At 45.1% G+C, this 18644-nt stretch overlaps 1 protein-coding gene across 2 annotated transcripts; it reads right to left on the bottom strand.

Annotated features, from left to right (window-relative positions):
- Nucleotides 1-1137: 1137 nt before the first annotated feature.
- Nucleotides 1138-13565, bottom strand: WT1 (WT1 transcription factor). Of its 2 annotated transcripts, XM_008002762.3 has the most exons (5): nt 13175-13565; nt 9813-9963; nt 6225-6314; nt 5533-5625; nt 1138-2726 (listed from the first exon to the last, which is right to left on the bottom strand). In XM_008002762.3, the coding sequence occupies exons 2-5, from the start codon at nt 9886-9888 to the stop codon at nt 2605-2607; spliced, it is 381 nt and encodes a 126-aa protein (XP_008000953.2). In that variant the 5' UTR covers nt 9889-9963; nt 13175-13565; the 3' UTR covers nt 1138-2604. The 2 variants fall into 2 exon arrangements, with proteins under 2 accessions (XP_008000953.2, XP_072873607.1); XM_073017506.1 differs by lacking the exon at nt 13175-13565 and having other exon boundaries at nt 9813-10078.
- Between the last annotated feature and the right edge of the window lie 5079 nt (nt 13566-18644).

Genomic DNA, 18644 nt, shown 5'->3' with positions numbered 1-18644 from the left:
TGCAAAAGTTATTAACTCTGGGTTGGGGCAGAGGGCAATGGACTTGTTTCCATTTTTCAGAGCTGACCTGTGGGGATGGCTAGACACTGCAAGAGGATGCCTGGAGGAGGGGGAGGTAAAAGAAATGAGCCAGTGAGTTCTTGGGTAATAGTTTTCCTAGATAACGTTTATAAGCCTTTGTTATGTACTTGATGTTTTCATACTTACAAAAAATTCCTCCTCACTATGATCCTATCAGGCAGGGACTTTTGTCCCCACTTCACAGATAAGGAAACTGGAGATTTAGAATTTGAAGCCAGGTTGGTCTGCTTTCCAAAGCCCATGATCTTAAATGCAAGCTAAACTTGCAGGGTCGTCTGAGAATCTCTGTTCTTCCCTGTGCAGTTGAAACAATCAATGTGGCTGTACTTTTGTTGTAAGACCTGGCTCTTTCCGACTCGCTGACGTTTGCCATGCTTGTCCTGAGCTTCTCCAGAGAAATGCTGTCTTCTGGCAGGAAAAGATAAAAACGGCTGATATAAATGAGTCACCACACTCGCTATAATTAACAGTGATGCAAGAGCCAGATGCAAAATAAGAGGGGCCTCCGGACCTGACTTTTAGGCTGCCCAAACTTTGAGCTGCACTTCAATGCAGAACAGTCTCCATGGCTGGGCTTCCATCTGTTTGAGACGTATTTTAAATGAAGAAATAAAACCCGGAATGCATGCAAGCCCCAAGACAAGGGAGCTGAGAGGAGCTGCACCAAATTAATCTCCTTATTTACAATTCAAAAACCACACACCAGAATACAGAGTTTATAGTTTATAGATAATATAGATCTTTGCTTTCACACTCAGTTGCCCTGGAAAGGCTGAGCAGTTTTCAATCTGCTGAGCTGATTTATAGCAAGTACAGTTGTAAATTCAATTGTACTAGGTGTTCAGCCTATGCCCTCCCAGTGATGTATCTGTGAACTTTCAAAAGGACAAGTTATCATTAACATCTCTCTATTTTCTTTTGCTGATCTGGAGTAAGAAGTGATGCAATGATAAGCTGCCTAAAATAAACCTTAAAACATAATCCCCACATCATCCACAGACCCCATTCAACCACAGCACGAGCACGATCACTCTGTAATGCAAGGTGAAGGCATTCTCTGCTGCTTCTAGGACATGTAAGGCCCTCCGGAAGTTTGACAGAGATAAATAAATTGTGGTCAGGACCTGGATAGGCTCACTAGTAGCATTCGACGTCGGTGGCGTCTTCTCTTACCTGTTTAAAAGAGGCTCAGTGGCCTTGAGATTTGAACACAATACAGCTGATGGAATCTTGCCACTTTCCTTTTGAATAGACTTTAATTGAGAGCGAAGTGAAAAATGCAGGTTACAATTTTAAGTGTTATCATCAATATCTTGTAAGATCAACACCCAGTGATGCATCTAGTACTTATACAGTCCTAATTTTAGTTGTCAAAGAGCAAATCATTATCAGACATATATTTACACAGTAATTTCAAGCAACAGTAAATAATAAATTCCCTCCCTTAAGAAACAAAACACAACACAACACACACACGCACGCACACGCACACACAAGCACTTTTAAACAATGGATTTCCTCACCCAGGAAGTCTCATTTTTTTCACATATACTTGTAGACCCAAAGTTACTTAAGTTACTTAAAAACAGTCTGATCAGTGGAGATTGTGGACCAGCCCCTATTTTCTTTTAAAGTCACTTTCATTTTTACAACTTGAAGCCACATAACCAGCATGGTTTGTTTACACCAAGGACACCCCCAATGATGAAAATGAATTCCCCTTCATTTGTGCGAGGAGATATGTACATCTATGAAGACACATATGATTACTACTCAAAAGAGTCAAAAACATACAAAAAAATCTCAGATCTTCATAGTTTCTTAAGAGCCGTGTGCCAATGTTCACATTGAAATAACTGAATGGTAAAATTCTTTTAGATTTCTATACAGAGGTACTGGTTAGTTCTGATTCTTTCTTCAGCTGCTTGAAATGCATGAGCTTTAAACGTTGCCTGGCAGAACTACATGCTGCTTTCCAGGTTAGCAGCCTGGCTGACCTCGGGACTGTTAGACAAGACTCACCCCCGATGCCTTGCTCTCTGATTTATTTCTTGCTGATGCTGTTAGTAAATGGAAACCATGACAAAGTTTACATTAGCAGACACATACACATGCCCTGGCCTATAAATATTCCATGATAGAAAATGGTACAATAATTCCATCCCCAGCAAAAACGAGCATAAAAAAAGAAGGGAAGGGTCAGGGGGACATGACCAGCCATGACTCTTCTTACAGTAGAAAATCCAGACCAAATGGCAATGGGCTTTTAACTAACCGGACACTGTTAGCCGCTTCTCCAGGGCCTGTGAGTCAACTAAAAGTAGGCAGAGCAGAGACCAACTCTTCCAGGCACACCTGGTGGTTTCCAGAGGCACCGGTATCTTGTCTTGGAAGTTGGATGAAGAAGATCAACTGAAGTTTCCTTCTTAGAGAAGTGAGTGAGGACGAGTGGAAAGTCAGACTCGAAAGCAGTTCACACACCGTGCTGCCTGGGACACTGAAGGGTCCCCGAGGGAGACCCCCTCAAAGCGCCAGCTGGAGTTTGGTCATGTTTCTCTGGTGCATGTTGTGATGGCGGACTAATTCATCTGACCGGGCGAACTTTTTCTGACAACTTGGCCACCGACAGCTGAAGGGCTTTTCACCTGTTGACACAATTGCCAGTCAGAGACACTTGCAATGAAGAGACGGGCGCAAGTTCAACTATCAAGGCCTGAGTCAAGTCATTACAAGGCACCCACTCTGAATTCCCCATCGTTCCGTCCCTGAGCTAACCAACTGAGCTCATTTCCCAGGCAGCCTTGAAACAGCAGCACCTCTAGGGGCTTTAAGGATCGAAATATTGTAAAAAGTTATATTCTTGGGCCAGAAAACTTGGAAAGTGGGAGGTACAGAATGAGTCAAGTTGGGGGAAATGTCTGAGCAATTCATAATTAAGGGGAAGAACGTTTGTTTCAGTCTCTGCTGACAGAATGTTTTGCGGACTGTGTAAATTTCTCCCCTTTGCTGAGTAAGTTGGGAACTGAGCAGAACTGGGCTGCAGAAGCCTCCAGGTCATCACCCTGGGTATTACTGAGTGATCACTGTCCAGGGATCTGAGCTGTGACTGAAGCTTTTAACACTTTTATCTGTGTAGATACCCTGGATGGGCTGGATACTTTAAAATAAATCACTGATACCAGTTTGCATGTTACGTGGTTTTTTTTTTCTCTTAAAGTATTACTGAGAGCATAATCCTGTTATATGGAAGATTCTAGTTGGGGCGTGGTTCTTAGATTTTTAATAAGCTTGCCAAAAGATTGAGGCTTCTCCACCCAAAGAGCCCTCAGACATTCTTTCCAAGCCTCATTCTCATTAGGGAGAATAACTATCATTTATTTGATGCTTAACATATGCCAAGCCTTGTGCTGGGCTTCACACACGTGTGTGCATGCACACGCGCGCGCGCGCGCGCACACACACACACACACCCTCATGTATTCCTTGCAACAGCCCGTAGGGGAAGCGTTATTATCCCCACTCTACAGATGAGGTAGGACATCTATTGAAGGCAGATCCAGGCAGAACTCAAATCTCCAGGTCTGCTGAATTCCAGAGCCCATGCTCTTTCCTGTATCACACCTCCCAGGCCTAGCCATGATGGAAAAGCAGCTGTGGCTCCATCCTAAGGAAGAATGTGCAGAAGTCAAACCCTGTACCACTTGACGGATCTTCTCAGATACTGCTGGTCCCACTTGGCCTTCTCTGAGTACTGATTTGGACAAGCACTGAGAAATGTCCCAGGAGGGCTGGTGTCCCAGGGTCAGACTGGAGGCCAATCAAATGCAGTATTAAACAGTCTGCTAGTGAAACAGGTCATGTCACACTTACTTGGGGAGTGTGACAGCAGTGTACAAGGGACTATAACACTTTGCCACCAAATTATGAGCTCAGGACTAAGTCAAAGAAGCATCAAAGGCACCTGAGAAAGGGAAGCAAGATCCCATCCCACCAACCATGGACCACAGGTACCTTGGCTCTGTTTTTAAATGCAGTCAGTTTGGGCAGAGAATCTGGGGCTGCCCAGGGGTTTGTGATGTCATGTTTTCCTTCACTCGCTGTTCCTCTGCTCTTCCTGACCTGGCTCCCACTCTCCAACCCCACCTCCAGCAGTGCCGTCAAGGGCTGGCTCCTAATGGACAAATCCCAACCCTGTCTCTCATCATCTTCATTCCTCTCAGTCTCTCAGTGGTGTTCAGCTTTGCTGACTTTGACTCTCTGCTTGACTCTCCATGCTCCCTGGACTGCAGACTAAATGCCTGTTCCTTCTCCAATAAAGCAGCAAGTGGGACAAGGTGGGCTGGAAGCAGACAGAACTGGATTTGCTACTTACTAACTGTGACTTTAGATAAGCCATTGAATTACTATTGCCTCAGTCCCTTCATCTGTAAGATGGGAATAAAACATGCCTACCTTACTTTTTTTGTTTTGTTTTGTTTTGAGACAGGGTCTTATTCTGTCGCTTGGGATGAAGTACAGTGGTGGGATCACCGCTCACTGCAGCCTCAGCCTCCCAAGCAAGCTCTAGTGATCCTCCTACCTCAGCCTCCCCCAAATAGCTGGGACTACAGGTGCACACCACCATGCCCAGCTAGTTTTTGTATTTTTTGTAGAGACAGGGTTTTGCCATGTTGCCCAGGCTGGTCCTGAACTCATGGGCTCAAGTGATCCACCCACCTCAACCTCCCAAAGAGCTGGGATTACAGGCATGAGACACCACACCCGATCCTATCTTACTCTACTTACAAGCATGTTGTGAAGATAGACTTAGATAAGCTAAGCATTAACCCTCTTTCCAAAGGTAGAAAATATGCAACAAAGGTGGTGCTATTTTTATTATGAATCACACCAGGCTTGCAGAAAGCAAAAACCTTCAGCAGCCAGTAAATAAATGCCCTATTCTCCTCTCTGTACTAGTACAAAAGAAGTAATATCCACACACTGATCCCACAGAAACCAAGACCGCTCCGGGGGCATTAACTTTCAGCAGAGTAAGGACTCAGTTCTCTGAAAACAGTGCCATGAAACATGTGCTCTCAGAAGAATAAATGTTTGGCTTGCTAGAATTTCTGCTGCTTTTCTGTAAAGTTGATTATCATATCAAACAGAGTGACAAAATGTGTGACATGACAAACTGGAAACAGTAGGGACCTGGCTTATCTCTTCATTTTCATTCTGCACACTCCAGCCATTTTTTCCCCATCTTTCTCCTTCTCTGTATTTCCACCTTCCCCTTCTTTAAAAAATGTTATTATTTATTATTTAAAGATAGCCATGCACTATTCCTTCTCTCAGCTGAGGCTAAACCTTAGAACTTTTACACTAGTCTTTTCCAATCCCTTTCATCACAATTTCATTCCACAATAGTTTAAAAAAATAATGAAAAATAAATGTGAAGAAAAGTTTACGCACTTGTTTTACCTGTATGAGTCCTGGTGTGGGTCTTCAGGTGGTCGGACCGGGAGAACTTTCGCTGACAAGTTTTACACTGGAATGGTTTCACACCTAAATGGACAGAGAAGGTCTAGCCTCGGCCCTAACAATGTGGGGCACGGTGAGGCCCACAAGGCTGACTTCTGACAGCTGGAGGAGCCCAGCATTTCCAGCCACGCCTGCAATGTCTGCATCTGCCTCACCCTCAGATTTCCCCAGTCCCCCAGACCCAACAAGAATCCCTGATTCTGCACAGTAATCTTCAAGGACCTGCTTCTAGCTTGGGAACAATCATTCCTTAACCACAAAGGTCCAGCTTCTCACCAGCTGGAAGATCTCAGCTGTGTCAGAGACAGGAAAAGTGAATCACACGCTACAAATCGGATTCCACTCTCTGTCACCCTCATTCTTTGCCGATGCTCAGTGTATCATCAGCCCAATGCTAGTGGGATCTCGCTGTTCTGTGGTTTGCAGGGGAAATGTGGGGTGTTTCCTTTTCTTTCTTTTTCTTTAAGAGGAGGAACATCTCCAGAGATTATGGGGGAAAAAATACTGGAAAAATTAAACACATGGCTGACTCTCTCATTCATGTTCAACAACAAAGAGAATCATGAAATCAACCCTAGCCCAAGGGAACACGGCTGGCAACAATGAGAAGTGAACCTACAAACCTGTATGTCTCCTTTGGTGTCTTTTGAGCTGGTCTGAACGAGAAAACCTTCGCTCACAGTCCTTGAAGTCACACTGGTATGGTTTCTCACCTTGGGGAAGACACATATTCTATTTGAAAATGACACTGGAAAAGGGGATCTCGTTAAAGGTAACCTCTCCTACTAGGACTGAACAGATCCCAAAATGCCTAAAGCACTTTGTTGGAGCTTTTTAGGGTAGGATGATCCCCAACCTGCAAGTTAGAAATGAATGAGAGCTCAGGGGCCAGAGGATTCCACCCCGAAGCTGACATCTAGCTCTGCCATTAAAAAAAAAAACAAACCCTGGGTGAGGTGTGGTTTCTTTATTATAAAATGGGTCCAATAATCCAACAACTTCAAAGGATTTATGACCCTTGCATAAAGGGCTCAGCCCAGGGCCTAGCACAGAAGGAGTGCTCAAAAAAATATTAGCAAATAAAAAACAAAATACTTAACTCCCAGGCAGAATCTGAGGCAGAATTCTGGGATGCATGTGCCTTGAGGTCAACCTCATGAAATAAGAGTTTTATGTTTTAAGGCCCAAAGATGTGGTGTTCTGTGCTACGACTCCTTGTTCTTGAGTCAAGCAAATATGACTCCATGGTTGTGAGATCCTCGAGATACACCAAAAGCACTGAGAAAGTTTTTGGTGTGCTTTATCCAAGAGAAGCCAGTAGTGGGATTACCCAACCTCCTGACTCAGAATGGAGAAGCCTCACCCCGTCCTCACTAGAGAAAGTTCAGCCAAATACTGGGACCTGAGCCCCAAGAGAAGTGAGCAACCCCAAGCCTTCCCACCTTCCTAGGAGAATCCTGAGTCACAGGCATCTGGGATGGAAACAAGCCATTCTGGAATCAGTCAGGTCCTGTTACCTTTCCAGCCTCAAAGCCTCTGCTATTTCCCTCATGAATCTCTATTCCCCACTATGCCAGAGCTCACATCCTGAAGTCCTCCTTGCAGTCTGCTCACACTAAATGTCCCCTATCTCCACATCGAAAAGTCTCCTGTATGTCTCCTTCTTCTGCAATGCCTGCTTGGAAACTGCATGGGTCAATTTCCCTTCCTTCCCTCATTACAACATTTATTCCAGGGTGTCTAATGTGGTGAGCTATGTCTGGGTCTACAATTCTACAATTCTTCCATGGCCTGGAAAATCCTGAGGACTGGAGCCTTTTTATTTCTCTTCTCAGAGACAGAGTCTCTCTCTGTTGCCAAGACTGAAGTACAATGGTGTGAGCCTAGCTCACTGCAGCCTCGAAATCCTGGGCACAAGCCATCCTCCCACCTCAGCCTCCTGAGTAGCTGAGACTACAGGCATACACCAACACACTTGGCTAAATTTTTTAAAATATTTTTTGTACAGACGGGGTCTCACTATATTGACCAAGCTGGTCTTGACCCCCTTAAGCAATCTTCCTGCCTATGCCTCCCAACATACTGGGATTACAGATGTAAGCCACTGCGCCTGGCCCCTTTCTTTGTATTTGTATCCAGCTTGGTGCCTTATGCTTCACCTCTGCGCGCTGGAGAACACAATACCCCTATTGAGTCTGATTTCCTTCCCCTGCCTTTGAGCTTCTGCTCATCTATCACTTTCTCTGCCCAACCTACCAGCCTTCACTGTTAACCCAAGCCCTTCTTCCTCCAAGAAACTTTCTCAGATGACCCTAGTCATCTGATATCCTCCAAACTCCTCGGTGCCTCCTGTCTCCGATTTAGTACATGATCATGTACTCTCTTAGTCACTTTTCATTTGTTTATATCCTCGCTCCCAAACAAACCACCAACTCTTTGAGAAGGGGGATTATAACCTGCAGTAAAAAAGCAGGAGCCTGAGTCCTCTTTCTGTTATATCCTACCCTCTTAATAAATGTTTTGTGAGTGAGGATTAAATGAAATATACATGTAGAGAGCCTGACACCCAAAAAGTACTTAATATAATAGTCCATACTGTTGTTATAAATAAATAAGAAGATATTGCTCTCTTTCAAGGGGGGCTGTAGGATTGTTAAATACCAACCTGCCCTCATCTTCTGCAAGGAAGAGTTTCTTAAAGGCTCCAGTGGGTCTGGGGTTCTGGCTATCCTGTTCACTGCCTTCCCTTCACACAGTTGTCTAATCCTCACTGCATTCTAAGTGCTTCTCTCCCATTAAAAGTTTCCACAACCATATTGCCTTCATTTATTCCTTTGCATTTTTCAAGCAGGATTTTACTTTTTCGTTTTCCTTATAACCTTGACAGTCACTTTTCAAATGATCCCATTTGGGGAAATGTATAAAAATATAACATGCCACTGGTCCCCTCCTCTTTAGCCTCAAAGTCTGTGGCCCACTAAGTGCAAACTCGGGTTGATACCAGAATTCCATCCTCTGGATACAGTGAATTAGCAAAATCCAGTGGTCTAAGGAAATCTGAATGCAGCTCACTTTTTTCTCCAGCTTCCCAAGAGCAAAATCAGCAGTAATATTACAGTTGTAACAGTCGTCTTATAATTATGCTGTTCTTTGATTGTGGAAAAGGTAGCAGTAGCTCCTCTGTAAGAAAACCTGGGTTTCACCACACTCCTACACTCCCACCTAGTGCCCACAAGGCCCAGAGCAAACATTCTGTGACATGGCTGTCCACATTCAAGGTGGCCAACACCAGACAATGCCAGTTCTCTGTTTCCCAGAAGCAGCCTCCTTGACCTGGGGGAAAATCCAGTTTCATTGGAGTATCTTCAAAAATCATCATCTCTCTCTCTCTCTCTTCTTTCTTTCTTTTTTTTTTTTTTTTTTTTTTTTTTTTTTTTTTGGCAGATTCTTGCTCTGTTGCCTAGGCTGGAGTACAGTGACGAGATCTTGGCTCACTGCAACCTCTGCCTCCTAGGTTCAAGCAATTCTCCTGCCTCAGCCTCCCGAGTAGCTGGGATCATAGGTGCGTGCCACCACACCCGGCTCGTTTTTGTATTTTTAGTAAAGACAGGGTTTCACTTTGTTGGCCAGGCTGGTCTCCAACTCCTGACCTTGGGTAATCCACCCACCTCAGCCTCCCAAAGTGCTGGGATTACAGGTGTGAACCCCCACGCCTGACTTTTTTTTTTTTTTTAAAGTGATCACAAAAAAAAAAATCAATTTTCCCCTTCCTGTCTGGTTGATTATTACTGACCTAAGCAGGTAAGTTTTTCTTTGGACCATCTCTTCCAAAATTTCACAACGATCTTGCCCATCGACCTTCTAAAACCACCTGATGACTATATTCCCAGGCTAGCTCCTCTCTCTTTAGAAATGCTAATAGTATTCTAACACCAACACGATTCCCACACAGGTCTCTTTAATTCTGTAGCACTTTCTCTCTACCACTCTGCTCTGCGCTTCTGGAAGACAGTTTGCTGACTTCTGTAATAAAGGATGGATAATCAGAATGCAAAATGGCCTCACAGCCTTTTTACATCACCTGGATCAGACCTTTCAAAGCAGTGCTTACTTTCCATCCTGGAAATGACCTGGGTCCTTAGCGGCGTGACAGCCTGGAAAAGGAGCTCTTGAACCATGTTTGCCCAAGGCTGGACAGTGGGCACACTTACCAGTGTGCTTCCTGCTGTGCATCTGTAAGTGGGACAGCTTAAAATATCTCTTATTGCAGCCTGGGTAAGCACACATGAAGGGGCGTTTCTCACTGGTCTCAGATGCCGACCGCACAAGAGTCGGGGCTACTCCAGGCACACGCCGCACATCCTGCAGGCAGAGAGTAAGAGGCAAGGAGGCTTTAAGCCATATGTGAACATTCACGTAGGTCTTGAGGGAGAGTAAGCACTGGAATATATTCAAAGAAGGGGTGGCAGGTGCAGACCTAAAACCACTCCCATTCACACTCCAGATCGCCATGGCAGACATCACTAATGGATGCTAGATCAGGACATTCTACAATGCAGTGCTCTAAGGTCATCACTACTGAGCAACCAGAAGTGGCTCTTGAGATGAAACCTACATGAAATGGCTGTCCCAGAGTCTCTGCAAAAGAAATCCTGGTGCCTCGAAGAGCTCCCAATCCATTCTATCTCTCAGTTTCTCCTCTTGAGGTAGTGATGTTTCCAAGTCCAAAGTCCCAAAACCTAACTACTCCCTCCCGCTTGGAGACATGACCACATGACCTAGAGCCAATCTGCAATGGGTGGGGGCATCCTTATTTGAAAAAAGTGGGATAATGAATGAGCCCCAAACTGACCAGATCGTCCAAGTATAGATAAATTACAAGGAAGAAGGAGCCCCTGGATATGGTGGTCCCATCTGTGAAAGGAAGCAAAACCCACCAGAAGGCCATGGTGAAGCCAGCACAACCTTTAATAGTGACACCAGAAAGCACTGGAATCCGTCTGCCTTCTGTGCACTGTACACATCCTTTGCAAGGCATCTGTTGCTCCTCTTTATCTTGTGGAAGTGCAGTGTGTGTGTTGTCAGTCTTCCAAGAATAAGAACTGGAGGAAAACAGAGAGGCAAGCTCCCCTTCCTCTTCTTGGGGTCAGGGAGTCATAAATGGGAGCTGAGCAAGTGCCCGAGTGGGCATTCAATTCTCCTCATTCCTTTACAGATGTGCAAATCAACCCCATAGAGGGTGAGATGCTGACACTAGAGTGCATCCATGTTTTGGTTTTGCTTGTTCTTAAGACAGGATCTTATTCTGTTGCCCAGGCTGGAGTGCAGGAGTTGCCCAGGCACGATCGGGGCTCACTGCGGCCTCGACCTCATCAGCTCAAGTAATCCTCCCACTTGAGCCACCTGAACAGCTGGGACAACAGGTGAGAGTCATCATGCCCAGCTAATTTTTTTTTGGTAGAGATAGGATGTCCCTATGTTACTCAGGCTGGTCTCGAACTCTCGAGCTCAAGAGATCCTTCCACTTTGGCCTCCTAGAGTGCTGGGATTACAGGCATGAGCTACCATGCCTGGCCTAAAGCGCATTCATGTTTTGTGCTAAGACCTGGAACCACTTCTGAGTATAACCAACTTCTTGCCCCGTGCATTTTCCACTCTACCCCATGCTTGTGTTCTAGTCCCTATTTCACATTACCCTGCACTGAAAGGTCACTTTCTTTTTTTGGTAGAAAAATGCTATAGTGACATACCACACAACATTGATGTTAATAGGCCGAAGTGTCTCAGGGATAATAGTGGCATAAAATTAAATGGTAAGCCAGTTGTTGGATGGGAATACTCAACACCTGTCCAGTCTGGAGTTTTTTAGAGGCCATGACAAGGGAGCTTGACAAACTGGGCTTGATGGGAAAGAAAGCAAAGGAAGCATTTTCCATTTCCCTTAATTCATCCTAGAAGCAGTGCACATGGGAACAGTTGTTAATCTCAGTAAGGGACCTGGTGAAGGATTCTGATGGTATTCGTCAGGGGACAGGCTTGATGTCTCCCCAAACCGTCGTCAGATTTCCATATTTCTGTAACTCTTGCCTTTATTCCTCTCCATTGAAAGGCTTGGGAGTAGGGAGCACACTGTTCTCTCTTTGTGACACTTCTGGAAACATTAATCAGAACATCTCAGAGCTACTTGCCCCACATATCCTGTGGGGTCTGGCCCGGATACAATTTATTTCTAGAGTACTGACCATTCTGGTGAAAGTATCACTGCTGTTACTCATGTTGCAGCCATGGATTGATGTTTATAAGCCATAAATGAAACCCTTAGTAACTGCGTGTGCTTCTGACCACCCAAAATAGAGACTCTGCAGGGAAGGTAGGCTGAAGGTCTATGGAGGTGGCAGACCAAAATGTCTATTGAATTCTCTGAAACTTTTACCTTGATACTTTACTTTCCTCATGCTCGTTGGAGACCTCTCCCTCCCCCAAAACTGTTCACCATCCTCTGCCTCCCTAAGAAGCAGTATCAGGAGGTAGGTATAAACAGGGGATCTGAAGTCAGGCAAGACCTGTGTTATTAGCCTCGGCTTCACCATTTACTAGCTAGGTGATTCTGGTCAAGTTATTCATCACCTCTGGGCTTCAGTTTCCCCACCCATAGAATAGAGAGAATAACAGTACCTACCTCATCAGGGTGTACTGCAGATGAAATGAAGGGTGAAAGGCCACATATAGACACGGAGAAACCTTACATGCATATTGCTAAGAGAAAGAAGTCAGCCTGAAAAGGCTACATCTAGTCTGATTCCAAATATATGACATTCTGAAGAAACACCAGTGATTGTTGGGAGAAGAAGAGGGAGGGAAGAATAGGTGGAGTGTAGGGAACTTTAAGGGTAGTGAAACTATTCTGTATGATACTAGAATAATAGGTACATGGCATTATGCATTTTTCAAAACCCATAGAACTGTACGATACAAAAAGTGAACCCTAAGGTAAACTATGAGCTAACAATAACTTATCAGTATTGGCTCATCAATTATAACAAATGTACCACATCAGTACAAAATGGTACTAATAGGGTAAAGTCCATTTTTTTTAAGTCTATGTATAAAACTTAGCACAATGCCTAGTATATAGAAAATGTCCAGCCATAGGCGGTACAGTTAGTATGATTATCATCAACACTTGCCAAGATGTGTCTACCTGTGGGCACTTTACGATGTAAACCAAATCTTACAAGTCAAAGGCCCAGGCGGTTAATTCAAACCCAATTAGCTCAAAAGCAAAAGCCACACAGCCCGCCCTGGAGAAGTCAAGTGGAGCAGTAAAGGCAGAAAGGAGAAGATTCTGTAGGACGCATCTTGGGCTTTGTCAGGCAGCGCGGCAGCCTCTCTGGGAGAGGACACAGCCGCGTTATCAGACCCAGGGGATGAGCAGGGGTCCCTGATGTTAAAGGAGCCTGCAATGAAGAAGAGGCTTGCCAGGGCCAAAGAGTCCATCAGTAAGGAACTAAAGGGCCGGTAAGCAGGAAGAGGCAGTGCAGCCCCCTTCCCGCTAGGGCCTCTGCGTGCTCACCTGAATGCCTCTGAAGACACCGTGCGTGTGTATTCTGTACTGGGCGCCGCAGAGGATGGGAGTGGTGTGGTTATCGCTCTCGTACCCTGTGCCGTGGCTGCAAACACAAAGAAGGGAAAAAAGGCTCAGGGTGGCTCACAGGCGACATTTGGAAATGCTTATCTGCAGTCAGGAGGGAATGATTGTTTTTACAGTTCACAGAACAAAAATAGTTGGTTTTTGCCTCCCTCCATGGGGCCACTTTAGATGCAGGGTTCTGCGGAGGGCGAGGCCGCTGGATCCTGGGGCCGCCACCTCGCAGCCCCTCCCTCATCCTCCGATTCTCGCAGGCGTGCACCGTTCAGGTCTAGGTCTCGCTCAGACAAGCCGAGGAAAGCGAGGAAAGCCGCAGTGGCAGGGTTTCATCCTCGGCAAGTTGTTTACCATCTAGACGGCAGGGCTGACAGCTGCAAGTATCTCAGGAATGAGCAGAATGCCTCAAGCTTCACGTTAAGTGCACTGAATTTTTGTCAGCACCTCATGACTCAGTTTTTACCAGATAACACCAAAAACGTGATGACGCAAGAAGAAATGTCGTGTCCTCAGAAGTGGGGATTACACATTTGTGGACCCATTCTTCTTAAACGACAGGTCACTTTTCCAGATCAACTTAACTCTTGGTAGCCTGCCTGTGCTATAGGTGGGCACTGGAGAATCTTCCTCCAACATTCGACCGACTAGTCCCCTAACTGGTGCTCAGGTCACCTTCGACTACATAGGAAGAGCTGAAAAATGTGCAATGCTGAAAAGGACAACTTGGAAGGGCTGGATGTTCTTCTCTAAAATTATTCTCTCCTTCAGATACAATGCCGCTATCTGCTCTACAGTTACTTTACTTCCAGATGAGATGAGGCGGACTGAGGTTTTTCACCCACACCAGCAGCACATTAGAATCACATCTAAAAGCACCGAGCAGAGCTCTTATGAAATAGTTCTGTGAAATGATGCAGCTGCTTTGCAAAATATCTGGCAGTTCCTCAAAAGGTTAGACATAAAGTTAACGTATGACCCAGAAATCCCACTCTTAGGGATATTCCCAAGAGAAATGAAAACAGATGTCCACACAAAAGCTTGTATACATGGTGCATTAGCAACATTATTCCTAAGAGCCAAAAAGTAGAATCAACCCAAATGTCCATCAACTGATGAATGGATAAACCAAAGAGAGTATCTGCATATGATGGAGTATTATTCAGCAGTGAAAAAGAACAAAGTACCAATACATGCTACAATATGAATGAACCTTTGAAACATCATGCTAAGTAAAAGAAGCCACTCACAAAAGACCACATGTAGTATGACTGCATTTCTATAAAATGTCCAGAATAAGCAAATCTATAGGGACAGAAACTAGATTAGTGGTTGGGTGCCTTGAACTGGGGGAGTTGGGAAGACATAGAAAATGACTGCTGAAAATGTCCTAAAATTGTGGTAATGGTCATACAACTGTGAATATACTAAAAATCATTGCATTGTACACTCTAAATGGGCGAATCACACGGTCTGTGAAATCCATAAATCTGCTTTTAAAAAATTATTGGTGGGGGGGTAGCCCAAGAGGGATGCATCAGTATATTTATTTATTTACTTGAGATGGAGTCTCACTCTATCACCCAGACTGGAGTGCAGTGGGGTGATCTTGGCTCACTGCAACCTCTGCCTCCCGGGTTCGAGTGATTCTGGTGCCTCAGCCTCTGGAGTAGCTGGGATTACAGGCGCACGTCACCACGCCCGGGTCATTTTTGTATTTTTAGTAGAGATGGGGTTTCACCATGTTGGCCGGACTGGTCTCAAACTCCTGGCCTTAAGGAATCCAGCCATTTCGGCCTCCCAAAGTGCGGGGATTACAGGTGTGAGCCACCAGGCCCAGCCGCATCAGCATTTTTAAAAGCCTTCAGGTGGGATTAAACTGGCTGCCAGCACTAAGAATTCCATTCTCTGCCTCCATTACTCTTAAGAGTTGGTTCCAGGGGTGCTGGGCAGGGAGGCAGGTAAGCTGGTGGGCGGATCAGCCCACTCCATCTGCTGTAGCGTGGGGAAGCCTGGAGCTGACCCACTACTCACTCAGCCAGCAGAGAGAGCGCCTGGACAGGAAGAATGTCTGCCAGGACAACTGAAAAGTCCACACCTCCTAGGGCCACAGAAGCTGTGGGGTTTCACATTTACTTCTGCCTCTAAGCATTTTAGAAAGAACTGCCTGCCGCTCTAAACTACCATACCTTGTCTCCACATCCTTCAAGTAATTTTTGACTTATCTGGGACAGGGGGAATGTCTCAAAGAAGTAACCCCAGGGTCAAACATGCAAAAATTGGGCAAAAATGCCAAACCAAAAGAACATATGTCCTTCTGACCCTTAGAATGTGTTTACCAGGAGAAAAAGGCTATGTCTGCCTTCCTTACAATTACTTGGTATAGACAGTGGGAAAGTGAGAGGTGATGACAATGGCCATGTGGCAGCAGAAAGAGGGCAGGACCAGAATGGTGCCATGGTGCTGCCAGAACACTTTGCCTCAAAGGTTGTGAAGAGAAGCTGCCTTTGCTTGCTTCAGTCATCTGCATGGAACCACAATGTGACTTACACATTTTCTTTCTTTTTCTTTTTCAGACCTTGCTCTGTTGCCCAGGCTGGAATGCAGTGGTGTGATCATAGCTTACTGCAGCCTTGAATTTCTAGGCTCAAGTGTTCCTCCTGCTTCCGTCTCCCAAAGAGCTGGGACTATAGGTGTCCCACACCATGCCCAGCTGATTTTTATTTTTATCTTTGTAGAAACAGGGTCTTGCTATGCCCTCCATAGGATGGTCTCAAACTCCTGAGCTCAAGTGATTCTCCCACCTTGGCCTCCCAAGATGCCGGGATCACAGGAGTGAGCCACTGCACCTGGCCTACTTTCCACATTTTCTAGGGCTGAAGGAGTTCTAGGGACACGACATTAAAGTTCTGCCATTGAAGGGTAAAAATTAGAAATCTGTCTTGACAGCTAAGCTCTGGGTGTTAGCTGGATTCCTGAAGGGTGGGGGCACGGGAACAGACTTTCCTGAAGACAACTGTCTCATGAAATGAAGCGCTGTGACACTCAAAGGGAACAGCAATCTGCAGAGCCAGATGCAAACCACAAACAAAAGAAGCAACAAGCAACAAGACTGTGCCTGCCAAATATGCCAGCAGATTCTCCTACCAGGTCCATGAAGAAAAAAAAAACAAAAAACAAACAGCCAGTCCCCTGCCTATGGGGACTTGGGTCTCCAAAAGACAAACACACCAATGCAATTCCACACTGTGGAAACCTGCGATTCAACACTTCCCAATGTAGTGTGCCCAGAACACCAAGTATAATGTACTGGCATTTGACGTGGTAACAATTCTCTCTAAATAAGTTTATAAAAAGCACCTCGGTGGTCTGGGAACCACAGACTAATAGAGATAGAAAGTACCTAGAAAGGCCATCTACACCAACCCCCCTTCAAAGCAGAAATCTCTTCTAGCTCATGCCCAACTGTTGATCAACATGACTGGTGACTAGTTTTCAAGAGAGCCCATTCCATTTTAGGAGAGCTTTAAAAACAAGCTGAAATCTGCTTTCTCGTTTCTGACTCCTGGAGAACCACTGAGAGAATATTACTTTTTAAAATATTTTTATTTTATTTTTTGAGACGGAGTCTCACTCTGTCACCCAGGCTGGAGTGCAGTGGCATGATGTCAGCTCACTGCAACCTCCGCCTCCTGGGTTCACGCCATTCTCTTGCCTCAGTCTCCTGAGTAGCTGGGACTGCAGGTGCCCGCCACCACAATCGGCTAATTTTTTTGTATTTTTAGTAGAGACAGGGTTTCACCATTTTAGCCAGGATGGTCTCAATATCCTGACCTCAAGATCCGCCCGCCTTGGCCTCCCAAAGTGCTGGGATTACAGGTGTGAGCCACCCCGCCCAGCCGCGAATATTACTATTTTACAGCCATCTGTGTGTATCTCCTCTGCCCCATTGTAAAGTTGGCCTTGAATACAAAGACTCCCTGTTCCTCTCTGCATCCTCTAAATTTAGTGACTGAGGCCAGGCGCGGTGGCTCACGCCTGTAATCCCAGCACTTTGGGAGGCCGAGGCAGGCGGATCACGAGGTCAGGAAATCAACACCAGGCTGGCCACCATGGTGAAACCCATCTCTACAAAAATATAAAAATTAGTTGGGCACGGTGGCACGTGCCTGTAATCCTATCTACTTGGGAGACTGAGGCAGGAGAATCACTTGAACCCAGGAGGCGGAGTTACAGTGAGCCAAGAGGGTGCCATTGCACTCCAGCCTGGGCAACAGAGCAAGACTCTACCTCAAAAAAAAAAAAAAAAAAAAAAAAAAGGTTTCAAACAGTTTTCATGTTTTTCTGTTTTGTTTCCTAGTAGACTTCCTTTTGAAACATAAGATAACTGACCCTGCTGAATGACAGGGAGACGGGATTTGATGAGTCCTTAGCCAAGATATTCAGGAAGATCACAGGAATTTAAAGGTGTCATAAGGCTATGGTTCCAAGTGGGGAAAAGAACGGTGAGTCTGAGGCAGGCAGGTAAAGACATGCGACAGGAGGTTCAGGGTAATATGACTGTTTCTCCTGTCCTGCCACAGAGGCCACTCTGCTAGAAGCCACTCTCCAACTTAACAAAGATACTTTAGACAACTGTTCCTTTGGTTTTATTGTTCAACCAAGCACAAATCATCCATTTAAGTATTTAGCCCATCATCCCCTTTCTTGTCCACAAGGACACCAAAAATATCAAATATTTTTTGCAATGAAGAGCCACTATATTAGTAAACTTCCACTATTGGACTGGTAATTCTACCCAAAAAGAAACGGACTTGGGCACGTGTCTTGCATACCACTAACCAATGTTGGTAATGATCCCTGTTTTCTCCCCAGCTTGTTCTCAAAGATCTGGCTTAATAACTTATCCAAGAATTCATGCTAACTCTGTGGTTTCCAGAATCCACTGGGTTTTTTTCCTACTTGAAAACTAAGACATTTATCTGTCTCAACTCTTCGGTCACCTCTCTTATTCTCCATGAATTTCCAGGTTATTGGATGAGGAGGCAGTTATTTTATGTGTTTGCTAAATTGGTCAGAATATAGATTTGACTCTTTTTAATTTAAAACAGAGCCACGAACTCAAATATTCCTACAGGGGCGAAGTAAGACAAGTAAAATGAAGGCAGCCCTAAAGAATGAGATGACATTGAACTCACAGGGACGGCCACCCTGGCCACACCACCCTCTGACCAACAGAGGCGGCCACGACTCAGCTCTCCCAGCCAATAACTGTAAACAATGTGAACCCAGCATTGCTATAGCTTTCCATTCTCAAAGAAAAGCAGGAAATCTGGACTGTTTTGAGAGCACCTGAGTTATAAGTTCTTGTAAATAATTGAAGTTTTAAAGAATCACTGTC

This window comes from Chlorocebus sabaeus, chromosome 1, assembly GCF_047675955.1.
Source record: "Chlorocebus sabaeus isolate Y175 chromosome 1, mChlSab1.0.hap1, whole genome shotgun sequence".
NCBI lineage: Eukaryota > Metazoa > Chordata > Mammalia > Primates > Cercopithecidae > Chlorocebus > Chlorocebus sabaeus.
The sequence above is the reverse complement of the archived record's forward strand: the minus strand, read 5'-3'. Positions and strand labels throughout refer to the sequence as shown.

Bases quoted from the DNA above. Each gene is read 5' to 3' on its own strand.
- WT1 (XM_008002762.3), bottom strand. From the start codon at position 9,888: ATGTGTGCTTACCCAGGCTGCAATAAGAGATATTTTAAGCTGTCCCAC. The intron at 6,315-9,812 runs GTAAGTGTGCCC...GTCTTCCCCAAG, and splicing joins GCACAGCAGGAAGCACACTG to GTGAGAAACCATACCAGTGT. The intron at 5,626-6,224 runs GTTTGTAGGTTC...CTGTCCATTTAG, and splicing joins ACACCAAAGGAGACATACAG to GTGTGAAACCATTCCAGTGT.